The 16,116-nt window shown below is 40.7% G+C and overlaps 1 protein-coding gene across 1 annotated transcript in view; it reads left to right on the forward strand.

Annotated features, from left to right (window-relative positions):
• The window catches only part of LOC140726039 (von Willebrand factor A domain-containing protein 3B-like), a 185,189-nt gene that overhangs the window by 156,128 nt on the left and 12,945 nt on the right, over positions 1-16,116 (forward strand). Inside the window, exons 31-32 of the mRNA XM_073041933.1 lie at positions 1,399-1,536; positions 12,512-12,609. Coding sequence (XP_072898034.1) covers positions 1,399-1,536; positions 12,512-12,609 — 236 coding nt within the window. The remainder of the gene's footprint in view (positions 1-1,398; positions 1,537-12,511; positions 12,610-16,116) is intronic.

Below are 16,116 nucleotides of genomic sequence, written 5' to 3' on the forward strand. Positions count from 1 at the left end.
GGATAGGCTGGGTGAGTGGGCAGATACTTGGCAGATGACTAATGTGAATAAGTGTGAGGTGATGACACTTTGGGAGTAAGAACAGGAAGGCAGATTATTATCTGAATGGTGTAGAGTTAGGTAAGGGAGAAATACAAAGAGATCTAGGAGTACTTGTTCATCAGTCACTGAAGGTGAATGAGCAAGTGCAGCAGGCAGTGAAGAAGGTTAATGGAATGTTGGCCTTTATTACAAAGGGAATTGAGTACAAGAGCAAGGATATTCTTTTGCATTTGTACAGGGCCCTGGTGAGACCACACCTGGAGTATTGTGTAGATTTGGTCTCCAGGGTTAAGGAAGGACATCCTGGCTATAGAGGAAGTGCAGCGTAGATTCACGAGGTTAATTCCTGGGATGTCCGGACTGTCTTACGCAGAGAGATTAGAGAGACTGGGCTTGTACATGCTGGAATTAAGGAGATTGAGAGGGGATCTGATTGCAACATATAAGATTATTAAGGGATTGGACAAGATAGAGGCAGGAAATATGTTCCAGATGCTGGGAGAGTCCAGTACCAGAGGGCATGGTTTGAGAATAAGGGGTAGGTCATTTAGGACAGAGTTAAGGAAAAACTTCTTCTCCCAGAGAGTTGTGGGGGTCTGGAATGCACTGCCTCGGAAGGCAGTGGAGGCCAATTCTCTGGATGCTTTCAAGAAGGAGCTAGATAGGTATCTTATGGATAGGGGAATCAAGGTATATGGGGACAAGGCAGGAACCAGGTATTGACAGTAGATGACCAGCCATGATCTCAGAATGGCAGTGCAGGCTCGAAGGGCCGAATGGTCTACTTCTGCACCTATTGTCTATTGTCCTTCAGGCAAAGATCCTTCCTCTCCCAGTGATTGAGTCTTTTGAGCTTCTGTTGCCAATTCTGTACCTCTTGGGTTTTTATGGGATAGGGTAATTAGCCCCACGTCCAACCCTCTCCTTTCGCAGCCGGGCTTGGGACAATCCATAGCAGAGTTTTGCCTATTTCAGGGGGAATATGTATTGGCCTTGCTGATGGTGGTCAAATCCCATGAATGGAAAATAAAATAAAATCTAGTTTAGTCCCACTGGATTGGAGCTTTTGGGGAGCATTTGGTTGTTTGGATTCAATTTGAGACAGGATTTTTCTTTTTTTTGATTTTATTGATTTACTTTTGTTAACTAATTTTTGCTTCTTAACTAAGTTGTTGGTCACAGGACTCTTCAGAATTTTAAACAGTATTGGCTGTAAAAGGAAGGAATAATGTATCCCGATGGAAGACCAATAAAGAGGACATTGTTATCGTGTTTCCTGTTACCTTGTCATCATCCTATATCCGTTCATATTAAGATCTAATGTTAAGCTGATTGTTACTTTCGATGTATTTGCAGGTTGGAGACTTTGTTTTGGTTCATAGCAATGTGCAACCAGAAAATGATTGTTATAAACCTGGTGTGGTCATAGCAACCCCAAACAAACACAGGGCCGATGATAAATTTTATACGGTTTTGAAATACAACAACAAAAGGGTGAGTAGTTGTTTAGTTATGATTTGTAATGCCAGAAAGTAATCGAAAGAAAAACAAAGGAGCCAGGATATTTGCCTACTTGGTTCTCTTTTCCTTAGCGAGTCACTTGTATGGATATGGCATGGTGGCGTAATGAAATATGCCACTTATATACAGCACTGTACAAAAGTCTTAGGCACATAGATATATATATATAATTATATATTACTTTTGCATAGTACTATAGTAATTTTATGTATTGCACTGAACTGATTCTGCAAAAATAATTCATGACATATATGAATGATGATAAACTTGATTCTGATGTGGGTCTCTATTGTGGACTGAGTGTGGGAAGGGGGCAGGGAGAGGGGAATCATGGTTGGGAAAAGGGAAAGGGAGAGGGGAGGGAGCAGGAAGCACCAGAGAGACATTCTGTAATGGTCAATAAACCAATTGTTTGGAATCTAATGACTTTGCCTGGTGTCTCAGGACTGAGTATGTCTGCACCCGTGCCCACCCCTGACTCTCCTGCGTCTGCCACCTGTCCCATACCACTTCCGCAGTACTCAACCCTTGCCACCCCCAATATTCTTTGCTCCTGCCAGATTTACAAACTCGCTCTCTGCTCCACTTTGACAAATGCAGTCTTGTATTTGCTATAGTATATATATGTGCCTCAGACTTTTGCACAGTACATATAACCCATAATGAATAATGTAAACAAATAAAAGAATGCTTAGTCAAACAATATTTACAATATCACTCAAATATTACTGAAATATTGAATGCACTGCAGTTGTCTTTCTAGGCAACACACACAAAGTGTTGGAGGAACTCAGCAGGTCAGGCAGTGTCTATGGAGTGTAGTAAATAGCAGGTGTTTTGGGCTGAGTCCCTTCATCAGGGCTGGAAAGGAAAGGGGAAGAAATCAAAAGTTTCTTGTCTGGTTTCTTTCCCCTTCCTTCCTTTCCAGATCTGATGAAGAGTCTTGACCTGAAACATTGACGGTTTATTCCTCTCCACAGATGCTGCATGACCTGCTAGGATCCTCCAGCACTTTGTGTGTGTGGTTCAAGATTTCCAGCAGAATCTCTGGAGTTTACGTTTTCTATTTAAATTGCTTCCCTCCCTCATAACTTCACACCAGCCAATCTCTTACAAAATATGGGGTATGAGCTAATTTGTACTGTTGTGCTTTCGGGTGCTTTTAGATAGATAGATAGATAGATAGATAGATAATTTATTCATCCCCATGGGGAAATTCAACTTTTTTTCCAATGTCCCATACACTTGTTGTAGCAAAACTAATTACATACAATACTTAACTCAGTAAAAAAATATGATATGCATCTAAATCACCGTCTCAAAAAGCATTAATAATAGCTTTTAAAAAGTTCTTAAGTCCTGGCGGTAGAATTGTAAAGCCTAATGGCATTGGGGAGTATTGACCTCTTCATCCTGTCTGAGGAGCATTGCATCGATAGTAACCTGTCACTGAAACTGCTTCTCTGTCTCTGGATGGTGCTATGTAGAGGATGTTCAGAGTTATCCATAATTGACCATAGCCTACTCAGCGCCCTTCGCTCAGCTACCGATGTTAAACTCTCCAGTACTTTGCCCACGACAGAGCCCGCCTTCCTTACCAGCTTATTAAGACGTGAGGCGTCCCTCTTCTTAATGCTTCCTCCCCAACACGCCACCACAAAGAAGAGGGCGCTCTCCACAACTGACCTATAGAACATCTTCAGCATCTCACTACAGACATTGAATGACGCCAACCTTCTTAGGAAGTACATTCGACTCTGTGCCTTCCTGCACAAGGCATCTGTGTTGGCAGTCCAGTCAAGCTTCTCGTCTAACTGTACTCCCAGATACTTGTAGGTCTTAACCTGCTCCACACGTTCTCCATTAATGATCACTGGCTCCATATGGGGCCTAGATCTCCTAAAGTCCACCACCATCTCCTTGGTCTTGGTGATATTGAGACGCAGGTAGTTTGAGTTGCACCATATCACAAAGTCCTGTATCAGTTTCCTATACTCCTCCTCCTGTCCATTCCTGACACACCCCACTATGGCCGTGTCATCAGCGAACTTCTGCACATGGCAGGACTCCGAGTTATATTGGAAGTCAGATGTGTACAGGGTGAACAGGACCGGAGAGAGTACGGTTCCCTGCGGCGCCCCTGTGCTGCTGACCACCGTGTCAGACCTACAGTCTCCCAACCGCACATACTGAGGTCTATCTGTCAAGTAGTCCACTATCCAATCCACCATGTGAGAGTCTACTCCCATCTCCGTTAGTTTTAATTAAGAACTAAAGCAGAATCAGAATCAGGTTTAATATCACCGGCATATTAATGGAAGGAGCAGTACATAATAATAGAGAAAAAAACTGAAATACATTAAGTATGTACATATTAAATAGTTAAATAAGTAATAAGTAATAACAAAGAATAAAAAATTTTAAAAGCAGTGAGGTTGTGTTCATGGGTTCAATGTCCATTCAGAATTCAGATGGAAGAGGGGGAAAAGCTGTTCCTGAGTCTTTAAGTGTGTGCCTTCAGGCTTCTGTATCTCCTTCCTGGTTGTAACAATGAGAAGAGAGCATGTCCTGGGTGGTGTGAGTCCTTAATGATGGACTCCACCTTTTGACACTGCTCCTTGAAGATATCCTGGATACTACGGATGCTAGTACCCACAATGGAGCCCCCATATCAGTAAGTAAATGATTTAAAAACAGCAAAGGTTTTTGACTTTGATGTGCACACTCCTTCCTTTGGTATGAACTTTATCCCCTTTCTGGCTATAGTCTCAGCTGACATAAGCTCTGTGTAATGTTTGATTCCATTCTGACCTTTGATTCTCCTTCACACGTTGCCGATTCTAATTTTGTTTAGACCAATTGATGCCTGTCCACCACATCCCCTAATTTTAAGTAATTCAAGTATCCATCTAACTAAAATCATACATCATGTTAAAATAATGCGAAGACGTTTAACAACACAAGAGATTCTTCAGTTACTGAAAACCGAGAGCAACCTACACAAAATGCTGGAGGAACTCAGCAAGTCAGGCAGCATCCATGAAGATGAGGCAAGAAGGTGATAGGTGCAACCAGGTGTGTGGGGGAGGCGGTGGGGGTGAAGTAAGGTGGAAGAGGTAAAGGGTTGGAGAAGAAGGAATCTGGCAGGAGAGGAGAGTGGACCATAGGAGAAAGGCATTCAATCAACTTTCCAACTGGAATAAAAACATAATCTCAACAATATCTTACAAGACTGCTTACTTCAAAGTGTAGCATTTTAAACAACTGTCACTTTGACTATTGTTCAGTTAGGACCTGATGAGTTGTGCAGACAGATTCTTGGTGGATGGGTTGGAGAATCTTCAGTGAGAACTCATCGCCCATGAAGTGGGTGGAGACAGAAATAAGTACTTTGTCCACATATCAAAGAGAAAACTTCAAAAATATGAATTTGCAGGGATAGATACAAAAGCCGTCAAGCTAAAAATAGAGTCTCACAATGGAGCAGGCAATATTAAAGCTAAGCACCAGGAATGTAGAATGTGTTGTAGGGATCTGATAATGACTATAAAGAAAAATGAATATCACTGGAGAGGGAAATTACTTTTTGAAAGCCTGCAGGAAGTTATAAGAATATTTAAGAATAAGGGAAGACCATTTGGGACTGACTACATGAAGCTAGATAAAGCAAGTGAGAGATGATGGAGAGGGAATACAGTACACAACAGTTTCTATGTGTTTTAGAGGAACTTAGGATGTGTTGAAGAAGGAGATTACCGAGAAGCTGTTGATGATAACATTGGAAAAGCTCTGCCTATAATTTTTCATTGTTGCTTCAACAAAAACAGCAAGCTAATGGATTAAGCAAGTAACCCGTATTTTGTTTAAATATAGAGAGAAAGATAAACTGTTCAACTATAAACCAATTTGTATGATATCTGCGTCAAGCATTAAGACATTAATTAAAATTTGTATGTTAGAAATATAATGTTTTGACAATAGACAATCAATACATTTGAAAGAGACTTTTGAAATAATAACTAATACAATAAAGGAACATAATGTGATTACTTAAGAGCTGTTAAATAAAGTATCTGTCAAAATTCACTCTTCAGGACAGGATGTGGGAGTAGCCAAGAGGGTCTCACTGCGGTGGGGCCTGAGTCCGAGTGCAGGGGAAGACCCAGTGCTTGGACAATTTAAAAGTCAGGCCAGGTGAACTGAAAAGGCAGGATGTTGGGACCGGAGGAGAGGGTTGAGCTGGTTCGCTCCGTGACATTTTACTCCACTCTCCTCAATGAGGCCGTGGGACTGCTCTGGCTGCCACGTGCTACTTGCCCGAGAGCTTCGCAGCAGCTTGCCCCGCTCTCTGGTGAACTGAAATAGCGGGGCAAGTTGCTGCTCCAGCTGCTCTGGGATTCGGGTCTATGGACTCAATTTGGTTTGGAATGCTGTTGCTTGCCTTTAGTGTTTGCATGATTTGCATTCTTTTCCTCCTTCTCTACACATCTTTTTTTTAAGTGGGTTCTTTCAGGTTTCTTGTTTTGTGGCTGCCTGTAAGCAGACAAATCTCAAGGTTGTATAATCTATGCATACTTTGATAATAAATATACTTTGAATCCTTTGAGAATACAGAACCTTAACATCTATTAATCTGAGGAAAGGAGGAGGTTTAGTAAATTTGCATATTTGTGAGTTGGAATTCCTACTGGTCACCTAATTGCTCTTGATAAAATGGTGAGGCGTTGCCTTCCTGCACCTCTCCAATTCATGTGGGATAGGGAGTGAGCTTCAGGAAGAAAAATGGAAAATGTTAGAAACAGTCAGCAGGTCAGGCAGCATCTGTGAGAAGGGAAACATCTGAAATAAAAAGATTTCAGTAATGGCATCTCAATGTATTACACCACTAGCCACTTGACAGTATTAATATGGGCTGGATTTTTGTCTTCATCAGCTCAGTGATAACTTGAAGAAAAAAAATATTTATACAATCTATCATTCTTTCTTAAACATACACTGTAATATTACCAACACATGGAATTTTCTATGAAATGATATCAACACATATTAGAATTATTTGAATTCTATGTCACCAGTCATGGTTGTAGAAGAAAACCTGCTACCTGGTTTGAAGTGAGCTATGGTGATTAAAAGGCTTAACAGTTTTTTTTCAAGGGACTGGCATTATTTTGCACTTAGAATGGTGGAAAGAACAGAAAATGTTCTGACATAGATGGGTATAGTCTCTTGATAGATTTTGCTTCATGACAAGTGAATTTATTTTTCCATTTCTAACTTAAAAATAAATTTCCAGAAAATTAAATTGGTTGCTGTTGGATAAATTGTATTTACGTTTTGGAGTCTATTGCAGTGTTTATGTCTGTGATAATAATCGTGAGCTAAAGAAGCTTTTTGTTACCAAAGCACGATCTTGGTTTGATCATACATCATAATAATGTAAAATAGGGATTTAGCATCATCAGTAGAACATTTTTGCATTAAAGTTTAAAATTAGATCACTAAAGCAGATAGGGATTAAATAAAATAAATCATGGTTGGAGCCGACTGCACAGGTTAACTCAAATATGAGCTGAAGCCTTAATAACATTAAAACTAACAGCTTTGATCTCATGGGTTGCAAATGTATTCCATCCATGTTGAGATCTGTATTTATCTCTTCACTTCAGATTCAGTTAGCAAAAATATATGTGCATTTTTCTAGGTCCCCAGTGGTACTAATTTGACTTAGCTTGGTATAGAGAATATTATATTCCTGCAAAATAATAAATTGCTCATCTTCTTACTCCATTGCTGTTTATTTTAGGAGACATGTTAGGGAAATTGACTTCTTTGCATTTCTGAGAAATGTTAACGGTGATGCAGTCAAATGTCTGTATTGGACTGCAAGTTCCACATTAGAACTTGCAGAGGTTAGTGTGACATTCTTACAGCTCAGGGCATTCCGGCTTTCAGGGTTCGATTCCAGCACCATTCTGTAAGGAGTATGTCTTCCCCGTGGAATGCGTGGACTTTACTGAGCACGCAGGGGATGTGCCGGATACATTGGCTGGTCATTGTAAATTGTCATGTGACTAGGTTAGGGTTAAATCGGGGTTGTCGGGAGTTGCTGAGGCAGCTAGGCTCGAAGGGCCAGAATGGCTTGTTTTGTGCCGTATTGCTAAATAAATAGAAAAAAATCATCATCGAAGGCTGGAACTTGGATCTTATTACATCTCCAGTTTGCACATATTGAATGCATCCAAGAGTCCAATCTGATGGTGATGCTTATTTCCTGCTGAAGATACATTTAGCTTCCATATTATTCCGCACATAAGTACATATGACTAGTGACCATTAGGAGCAAATTACGCTATTCAGCCCAACAAGTCTGCTCTGCCATTTCATCGTGGCTGATTTATTTTCCCTCTCAACCCCATTCTTCTGGCTTCTCCCTCTAACCTTTGACACCCTTACTAATCAATAACCTATCAACCTCCACTTTAAATATACCCAATGACTTGGCCTCCACAGCTGTCCTTGGTAATAAATTCCACAGATTCACCATCCTCTGGCTAAAGAAATTCCTCCCCATCTCTGTTCTAAAGGGCCACCTTAAAGGCTGTGCCCTCTAGTTCTAGATTCTCCCACTATAGGAAACATCCTTTCTACATCCACTCTTTCTAGGCCTTTCAAATTCGATAGGTTTTAATGAGATTTCCCTCTCCACCTTCTAAACAGTAAATACAGGCCCAGAGCTATCAAATTCTCCTTATACTTTAATTCTCGGGAACCTCTTCAATCAGTCTAATTATACAGAAGAGTAAGTCAGCTGTTAAATAAAATTGATAACATCCATTTGCAAGACAAGTCTGCAGCACAATAGCACAGCAGTTAGTGCCACCTCCATACTTCTCCAGCATCCTGGGTTTGCTACAGCTGTCAGGTACTGTCTGTGTGGAGTTTGCATGTCATCTCTGTGACCATGTGCGTTTCCTCCCTCATCCCAAAGACTAGGCTGAACTGCTGCTGTAAATTCCCCATTAGAGTAGGTGGATGGCAAAGATGAATTATGAAAGAATAGACGGGATGAATGTGACAGAGAGAGAATATGCTACAAGGAAATAAGAGGGAGAATTGTTCTGCTGGGAACTGACATAGGCTAAAACACCTCCTCTTGTCAGTAATAATTGAATTAAGAGTTGTGTGTATGGTAGGGAGAGAGAGGATAAACAATAATTCTGAAAATAATAATTTATAATGCAATTACATTTTTGATAGAAGCATTGAGAGTGTGATGTCTACCTGTCCAAAGATACATTACTGAGGTGGTTCCCAACCTTTTCTATGCCCCACACCCCTAGGAAATGTTTGATTAATGTTCGCACCCCCTACAAAAGTAATATCACATTTGAAGATGAAGAAGTCTAATTTCTAATTTTTGAACCACAAATTGAACCACATACAATACTGAGGGTGAACAAATTGAACTTAAAAAAAATAAGCTTTTAACTCAGTGCATAAAATGCAAATATAAATTGAGCAATTAGATTCTAATTTATTCAGAAAAAATTGTAAACAGTAAAATCAATCCCGATTGTGAACATAAAATTCAATGACTTCTTTGCTCCTGCTTCTCATTCATGATTTTGTCAAAATGTGGAACTTTCTTGCTGACTGCGATCCACAGGACTGCCTGTGGATTCAGGCGATTCCTAGATTTTGTCTTGATTAATAAAAGAGAACTGAATCCAGATTCACACAAGTATGTTGTTGCAAATGGAATGAGGACACGGAGTGCTTTTCCACCAAGTCTTGGGAACATATCCAGTGCTGCACACCAAAACTCCTCCAAAGTCTTGCTTTCAAATTGCATTTCAAGAGCTCGATTTGTCCAGAAATCAATAAGATCTTCCTTCAGCTCTTCATCATCTGACATTTTCTCCAAATTGTAGGAATATGGATTCATGATCCATTCTTCTGAAATCTTCAGGTCTCCAGCAGCAAAATATCCATCAAACAATTCTGACAGTATTTCCAAATGAGCCACAATTTCTTCATGCACAGTAGGAGTTATGGATCTATCATCATCAACTATCTCTTCTAGTGAAGGAAAATTTGAGAGACTGCCTCTTTCCATCCTTCGACGCCAAAGATGTAACTTTTCTTTGAAGGCATTCAACTTTTCACAAGCCTTCAATATGTTTATCCCATTTCCTTGAAGAGAAACACTCAGGTCAATCATACGAGTGAAAATGTCAGCTAAGTAAGCCAGCATTTGGGTGAATTCCTGTGATTCCATTGCCCCAACCAGATCACATTCACGCTCCTCCAGAAAAACTTTGATTTCTTCCCGCAGAAGCAGGTTAAAGCTTGTCCTCGTGACAACCAACGGACTTCTGTGTGGAAAAGCAAAAGTGAATGCTCACTTCCCAGATCCTCACAAAATGATTTGAAGATGCAATGGTTCAAAGCACGCCCCCGATCCAGTTGATGATCTTCACACAAGTATCAAGGACTTTCTTCAAATTTGGAGGCAATATTTTTGATGCCAAAGCATGCCGATGAAGAAAACAATGGGTAACTTGCAAGTCTGGAATCTCCTTTTTCATCAATGCAGAAAAGCCAGATTTATTTCCAAGCATTGCAGGTGCCCTGTCAGTGCACACAGAACCAATGACTTTGATATCTAAATCATGTTTGACAAAGAAGTCTTTCACCAGCTGCATCACATCCTTTGCAGTTATGTTTGTTTTCAGATCTTTCCAAAACAAGAAATCTTCCTTCACAGCACCATTATTGACATACCTCACTAATGTGATGAGTTGACTACAACTGGAGACATCAGTTGACTCATCCAACTGAATAGAGATTTTAAGAGGACTAGCTCTGACATCTGAGATGACTTGATCCGAAATATCTTCACTCAAATCACTGATTCGGTTGTGAAGGACATTATTTGATAGGGGCACCTGTTCAAATTTTTTTCCTGCTTCTTTGCCCAGGATAATTGTTGCCATTTGAGTGCACATGGCTTGATGAGATCTTCTGCAATTGTACAGGGCTTCTTGGATTTGGCCACTTTATATGCCACTTGGTATGAAGCAAGAAGTAGTGGTTTTTCAACAGAAATGAAACCTAATTTTGGAAGAGTTCTTTGTGAATCAAAACGAGCTGCTTTGATTTTCAATGACCCAATATCATGTCCTTCAGCATCAGCTCTGCCATGCTTGTTCTTGAAGTGCTCTTGAAGCTTGGATGGCTTCAGATTTGAGTTGGAAAACACAATGCTACAAAGAATGCACTGGGGTTTTTGCAAGCCATCATTTCCTGTTGTGCAAGTGAAACCAAAGTACACATAGTCATCATTCCATTTCCTTCTTTTTGACATGATGAAGGGTTAAGGGTAAAGAGAAAAATATGAACTAATATGAGAAAAATTATCTGACTAAGTCAGGGATTACCACTTTACTCAACCAGACACGCCTATAGCAAAGTATCGCGAGAAATATGCTTTTGAATATTATATTACGATGTTATCTGCGGTTATGCCAAGATAAATCGTCAGGTGGAAATGCTACGGGGATGCAACGCGACTTTCTAGGCTTCGCTCTACTGAATTTACACACCTATTTCCGATGATTACCAGAGATATGAACTCCCATCACACGATTCAAAGTCCTCGGTGCTAACCATGATACCTCCTCAACTAACACAATTCGAAATTATCAATAATTCAAGAAAAAAAACCTTTTAAGAGAAAAATAACCTTTGAAATTCAAAAACTTTTTTAAAGCATTGAGACAAATACGAATGAATGACTTCAGCTGCTTTTTATCAAAATGCGGCTTTTAAAACTTTATAATTGAATAATTTACCTACTGTCTGCGGGTTTGGTTTTAACACAAAGTCGTTACTCGATGGTTGATTCGGGATGTATAAAGATTTTGGCATTATGAGATGATTTTTACATCTGAGATGTAACCTTCTAGCTAACACTGATGAGACTCCTCAACTCTGAGGTGTAACTCCCAGGTAACACTGATGAGAATCCTCAATGTTGACTCGGGCAACGGGAGACTGGAGTGAGTTTACGTCTCTCTCGACTCGGGCAGCGGGAAACTGGAGTGTGCTTGGGAGAAACGTTACTACCACTTCTCAAGGCACACTGGCAGCTGGCTGAGTGATAACTCGTGACTTGTCACTCAGGGACACAAGCCACTCTTTGTCGCACTCCCTGAAATTCCATCTCGCATCCCCTGGGGGTGCGGGCACCCCAGGTTGGGAACCCCTGCTTTGCTGCCTCACATGTTGCCTTTTTTCCTTGATAAGACATTGGTATGTATATGGTATTTATCACATTTGTGCCAGTACTTGGCTACAACAGCCACTGGTTGTAAGCATATTGAAGCTGGATTTTTAAGTATTCAATAAATAATTCATACGCAAGAAACAATGCTTTAAAAAACCATTTACGTAAACATATTTTGATCTGGTTTGCTAAGAAAGCTTGCTTTTAAAATCTGACGTCATCATCAATATGTACCATGTTGTATGATATGGGCAATCACAGTCTTTGTCCATGATGGTTCATGACAATTTTTTCTATAGAAGTCATTTCCCACTTTACAAGACGGGTGACCCCAGCCATTATCAATAGTCTTCAGAGATTGTCTGCCTGCTGTCAGTTGTCACATAACCAGGACTTGTGAGATGCACCAGCTGCTCATACGACCATCTGCCACCTGCTTCCTTGGCTTCATATGACCCTGATTGGGAGGGGCTAAGCAGATGCTACACCTTGCCCAAGGGTGACCTGCTGGCTAGCAGAGGGTAGGAGCACCTTACACCTCCTTTGGTAGAGACATATTCCACCAACCTAAAATCTAGCATTATTCAGTTTATTGCCATGTTCAGTCTTGTTCGTAATGTCTGTGGAATTGAATCTAAATGTTGTGGTTTGCTTTGGCAGGAACTTTCATTCCGTAATGGACTGATTAAAATCAGCTCAACTCAGTATTCCTTCATCAGTCGTTACATAAGAGAGGCTCAGCTGACAGATCACACAATGTGAGTAGTACTAATTTGCACTGTCCCTACATGTCACTTGCAGCTAGCGTTATTCTCTCAGTATCTTGAAGTGACCTGTTTGTCCAAACAGATGTCCATAAGGTGCAATCTTAATCTCAGAAAAGCCACTGGAAAACAAATCTGTTCTCTTTTTACAAAGCACATGATTTAATAGCTTCTAACTCTTGTCATTTCTAGAGATTTATGTTGAAATCATTGCATACATTTATAGGCAAGTGAGATTTTGACCTCACGTAGAAGTTGTTATGTAAAAATAAACGATTTTACCCCCAACCAACCCATCTCTGCTGTTAGTGGAGACCATTCTGAGGTGAAGCTATAATGAGAGAACGTGGCTCAGAATTAGTGTTTTAAGTGTAACTCTGGTCTGTTGGAATTCTTGGGTCTAGTGAAACCTGTGAGAGGGGTAAGGGAGGTGAAAAATGTTGGGTCCAGAAGGGAATTGTCTTTCCCCTTTCCTGTGGATAAGTTGATTTGCTTTACTATAGCCTCCTGCAGGTCAGGCAAAATGTGAGAATTTTAGTGTCCACAGCATGTTTCATCTGCTTTTACTTATTAAAACCCTCTACCTCAAAGCGACTTTCATGGAAACTGAGCGGGTAATGGTTGCAAGTGCAGGAGTCAGACCCAAGTACGAGCAGTGAGGGCATTGACCAGAAAAAAGGAGGAGGGTTTCCTTTGTTAACTGTAAAGACTTGGGTCCAGTGCTGACCATGGTTTGACTGCTGTATGTTCCTGAGATGTGAATGGGAGAAGTATGGGTTTCTGGGAAAGCCCATCCAGCCAGGAGCTGGATCCCAAACAAACAAAGCTCCTGGGATTTTGGGTACCATTTCATCAGGACTTGCACTGTCTCTGCACCAATCACACTGACAATCCTGCCAGATGCCCAGGCAAGAATTCCTGACTGAATTTTCCAAGAATCCAACTAAAAATAGGGATGTTAAGAAGTGAGCATGAAAGTTATTTAATAGGAACTTGAGGAACAGCTCTTTTACACAGAACGTGGTTCATATGTGGAATGAGCTGCCAGAGGAAATGGCTGGAGCAAGTACAATAATAACTTTTGAAGGAAGTTGGGCAGGTACGTGGATAGGATAAGTTTAGAAGGTTATGGGCCAAATGCTATTAAACAGAACTAGCTTCTGGGCTGGAGTCTGTTTCCTTGCTGTATGACTTTACAACTCTCAATTCCTTCCACACATCTGATAAATTGTGGAGGGATTTCACAAGATGAAAATGCCGATCCCGTGACTGTGTGGGTTTCCTCTGAGTGCTCTGGTTTCCTCCCAGATTCCAAAGACGTGCAGGTTTAGGTGGTGAGTGGTGGGCCTGCTATGTTGGCGCCTGAAGTGTGGCAACACCTGCGGGCGCATCGTTAATGCAAATATAATGCATTTCACTGTATGTTTTGATGTTCTAATATACATGTGACAAATAAAGGTATTCCCTCCTTCCAAACTCCTGCTACAGAGTTAGTGTCCTTTGGATTTTAGACCTCCTCAGTCTTTCATCACCCAATGATGTCTTTCATTCACATCGACCCTGACCTCATACAGCACAAAGTGAGCTGTTCGTTTTTAGATAATTCTTTGAGGTCATGTAAACGAGGATCAATCAGTCCTTCGAGCCTGCTCCACCATTTAATAAGACCATAGCTGATTTCGATGAACTTTACTTTTCATTTACCAACAGTAACTATTCCTACTCATATAACAGTTTATCATGCCTTTATGTTATTGAAAAGCTCTGCTTCCCCCAAAGAGCATTCCAACGGTTCCCAATCCTCTGAGAGATGCTGCATCTCTGTCACTTTTACACACTGGTGCCTAATTCCATTTTCTGCGTTCTTCCTACAAAAGGAGCCGTCTAGACAATACCGAGAGGATGTACAAAATTATGAGAGGTATAGGTAAGGAAAATGGCAGATGGAATTTAACGCAGACGAGTGTGAAGCGTTGCACTTTTGCAGAAGAAACCAGATTAAGGCTCATGCCGGGGCAACGAGGAGTGTGGTGAACGAAGGGATCCGGGAATACAAATCCGTAATTCTTTCACCGATCACCTTGTGTTTCTCCCCCACCCCTCCAGCTTCTTCTCTGACTCCTCATCATTTCTTCTCCAGTCCTGACAAAGGGTCTTGGCCTGAAACATCAATGGTACTCTTTGCATAGATGCTGCCTGGCCTACGGAGTTCCTCCAGCATTTTATGTGTGTTGCCATGATTCTTGAAAGTGGTGTCACAGGTAGAGTTTCTGAGTGCAGGCGCTGTGATGTTATACTGAAGCTGTATAAGACAGACCGATAGATAGGTAGATAGATAGCTACTTTATTGATCCCAAAGGAAATTACCGTGTCACAGTTTACATTTGGAGTATTGTGTACAGTTCTGTTCACCTACCTACAAGAAATAAATCAATAAGCTTGAAAGAGTACAGAGAAAATTTACAAGTTTGTTGCTGGGACTTGATGACTTGAGATATCGGGAAAGATTAAATAGATTAGGACTTTATTCCCTGGAGCGCAGGAGAATGAGGGGAGATTTTATAGAGATATACAAAGTTATGAGTGAGATAAATAGGGTAACTAAATGAGGTTGGGTGAGACTAGAACTAGGGGTCTTGGGTTAAGAGGGAAAGGTGAATTATTTAAGGGGAACATGAGGGGGGACCTCTTCACTGAGAGGGTGGTGAGAGTGTGGAGTGAGCTGCCGATGGGAGTGGTGGATATAGTTTCAATTTTAAAATTTAAGAGAAGCTTAGATAGGTACAGGGATGGGAGGGTTATAGATGACTGTGATCCAGGTGCAATTCGATGGGACTAGGCAGGTTAAATGGTTTGGCATGGAGTAGATGGGCTGAAGGGCCTGTTTCTGCTGTAGTGTTCTAAGACCCTAGGATTTTGAACATTTCAATTATGTTCCCACTTGTTCTTCTAAACTTCATCGGATACAAACATGCTCTGTTGAACTTATCTGTTAATCTATTCAACCTTGTCGGACCTTGTTAAAACATATTAACATCCTTCTTTAAATAAGGAGACCACTATTGTAGACAGTGGTCTCAGCACTACCTGATGTAGACTTTTCTGCTTTTATATTCAATTCCCCTAGCAACAAATGTAACATATATGTCAGCTTTCCTAATTATTTTCTGTATTCTAAGAGGTCACCTAGATCCTCTATATCTCCGAGTTCTACAATCTCTCAGTTTCAGATACTATGTTTTTTTTTCCACTTTTGTGCCGGAACAACTTCACATTTTCCCATATCCAGCACATTTGCTAGATCTTTGCCCACTCCACCTTACCTACTTTAGGAGCATTTTTATGTCCCCTTTCATAACGTACTTTCTTGCATAACTGTTTTGTCATCTGCAAGTTCAACAACCTTATTCTAAGTCATTTACAAAAGTTAAATCGTGTAATTTGTGATCCCCACCCCTCTGTATTGCCTCACGACATCACTTCCCAATCCGTGCCCTGTCA

The sequence above is a fragment of the Hemitrygon akajei genome, chromosome 4 (assembly GCF_048418815.1).
Source record: "Hemitrygon akajei chromosome 4, sHemAka1.3, whole genome shotgun sequence".
Taxonomy (NCBI): Eukaryota; Metazoa; Chordata; class Chondrichthyes; order Myliobatiformes; family Dasyatidae; genus Hemitrygon; species Hemitrygon akajei.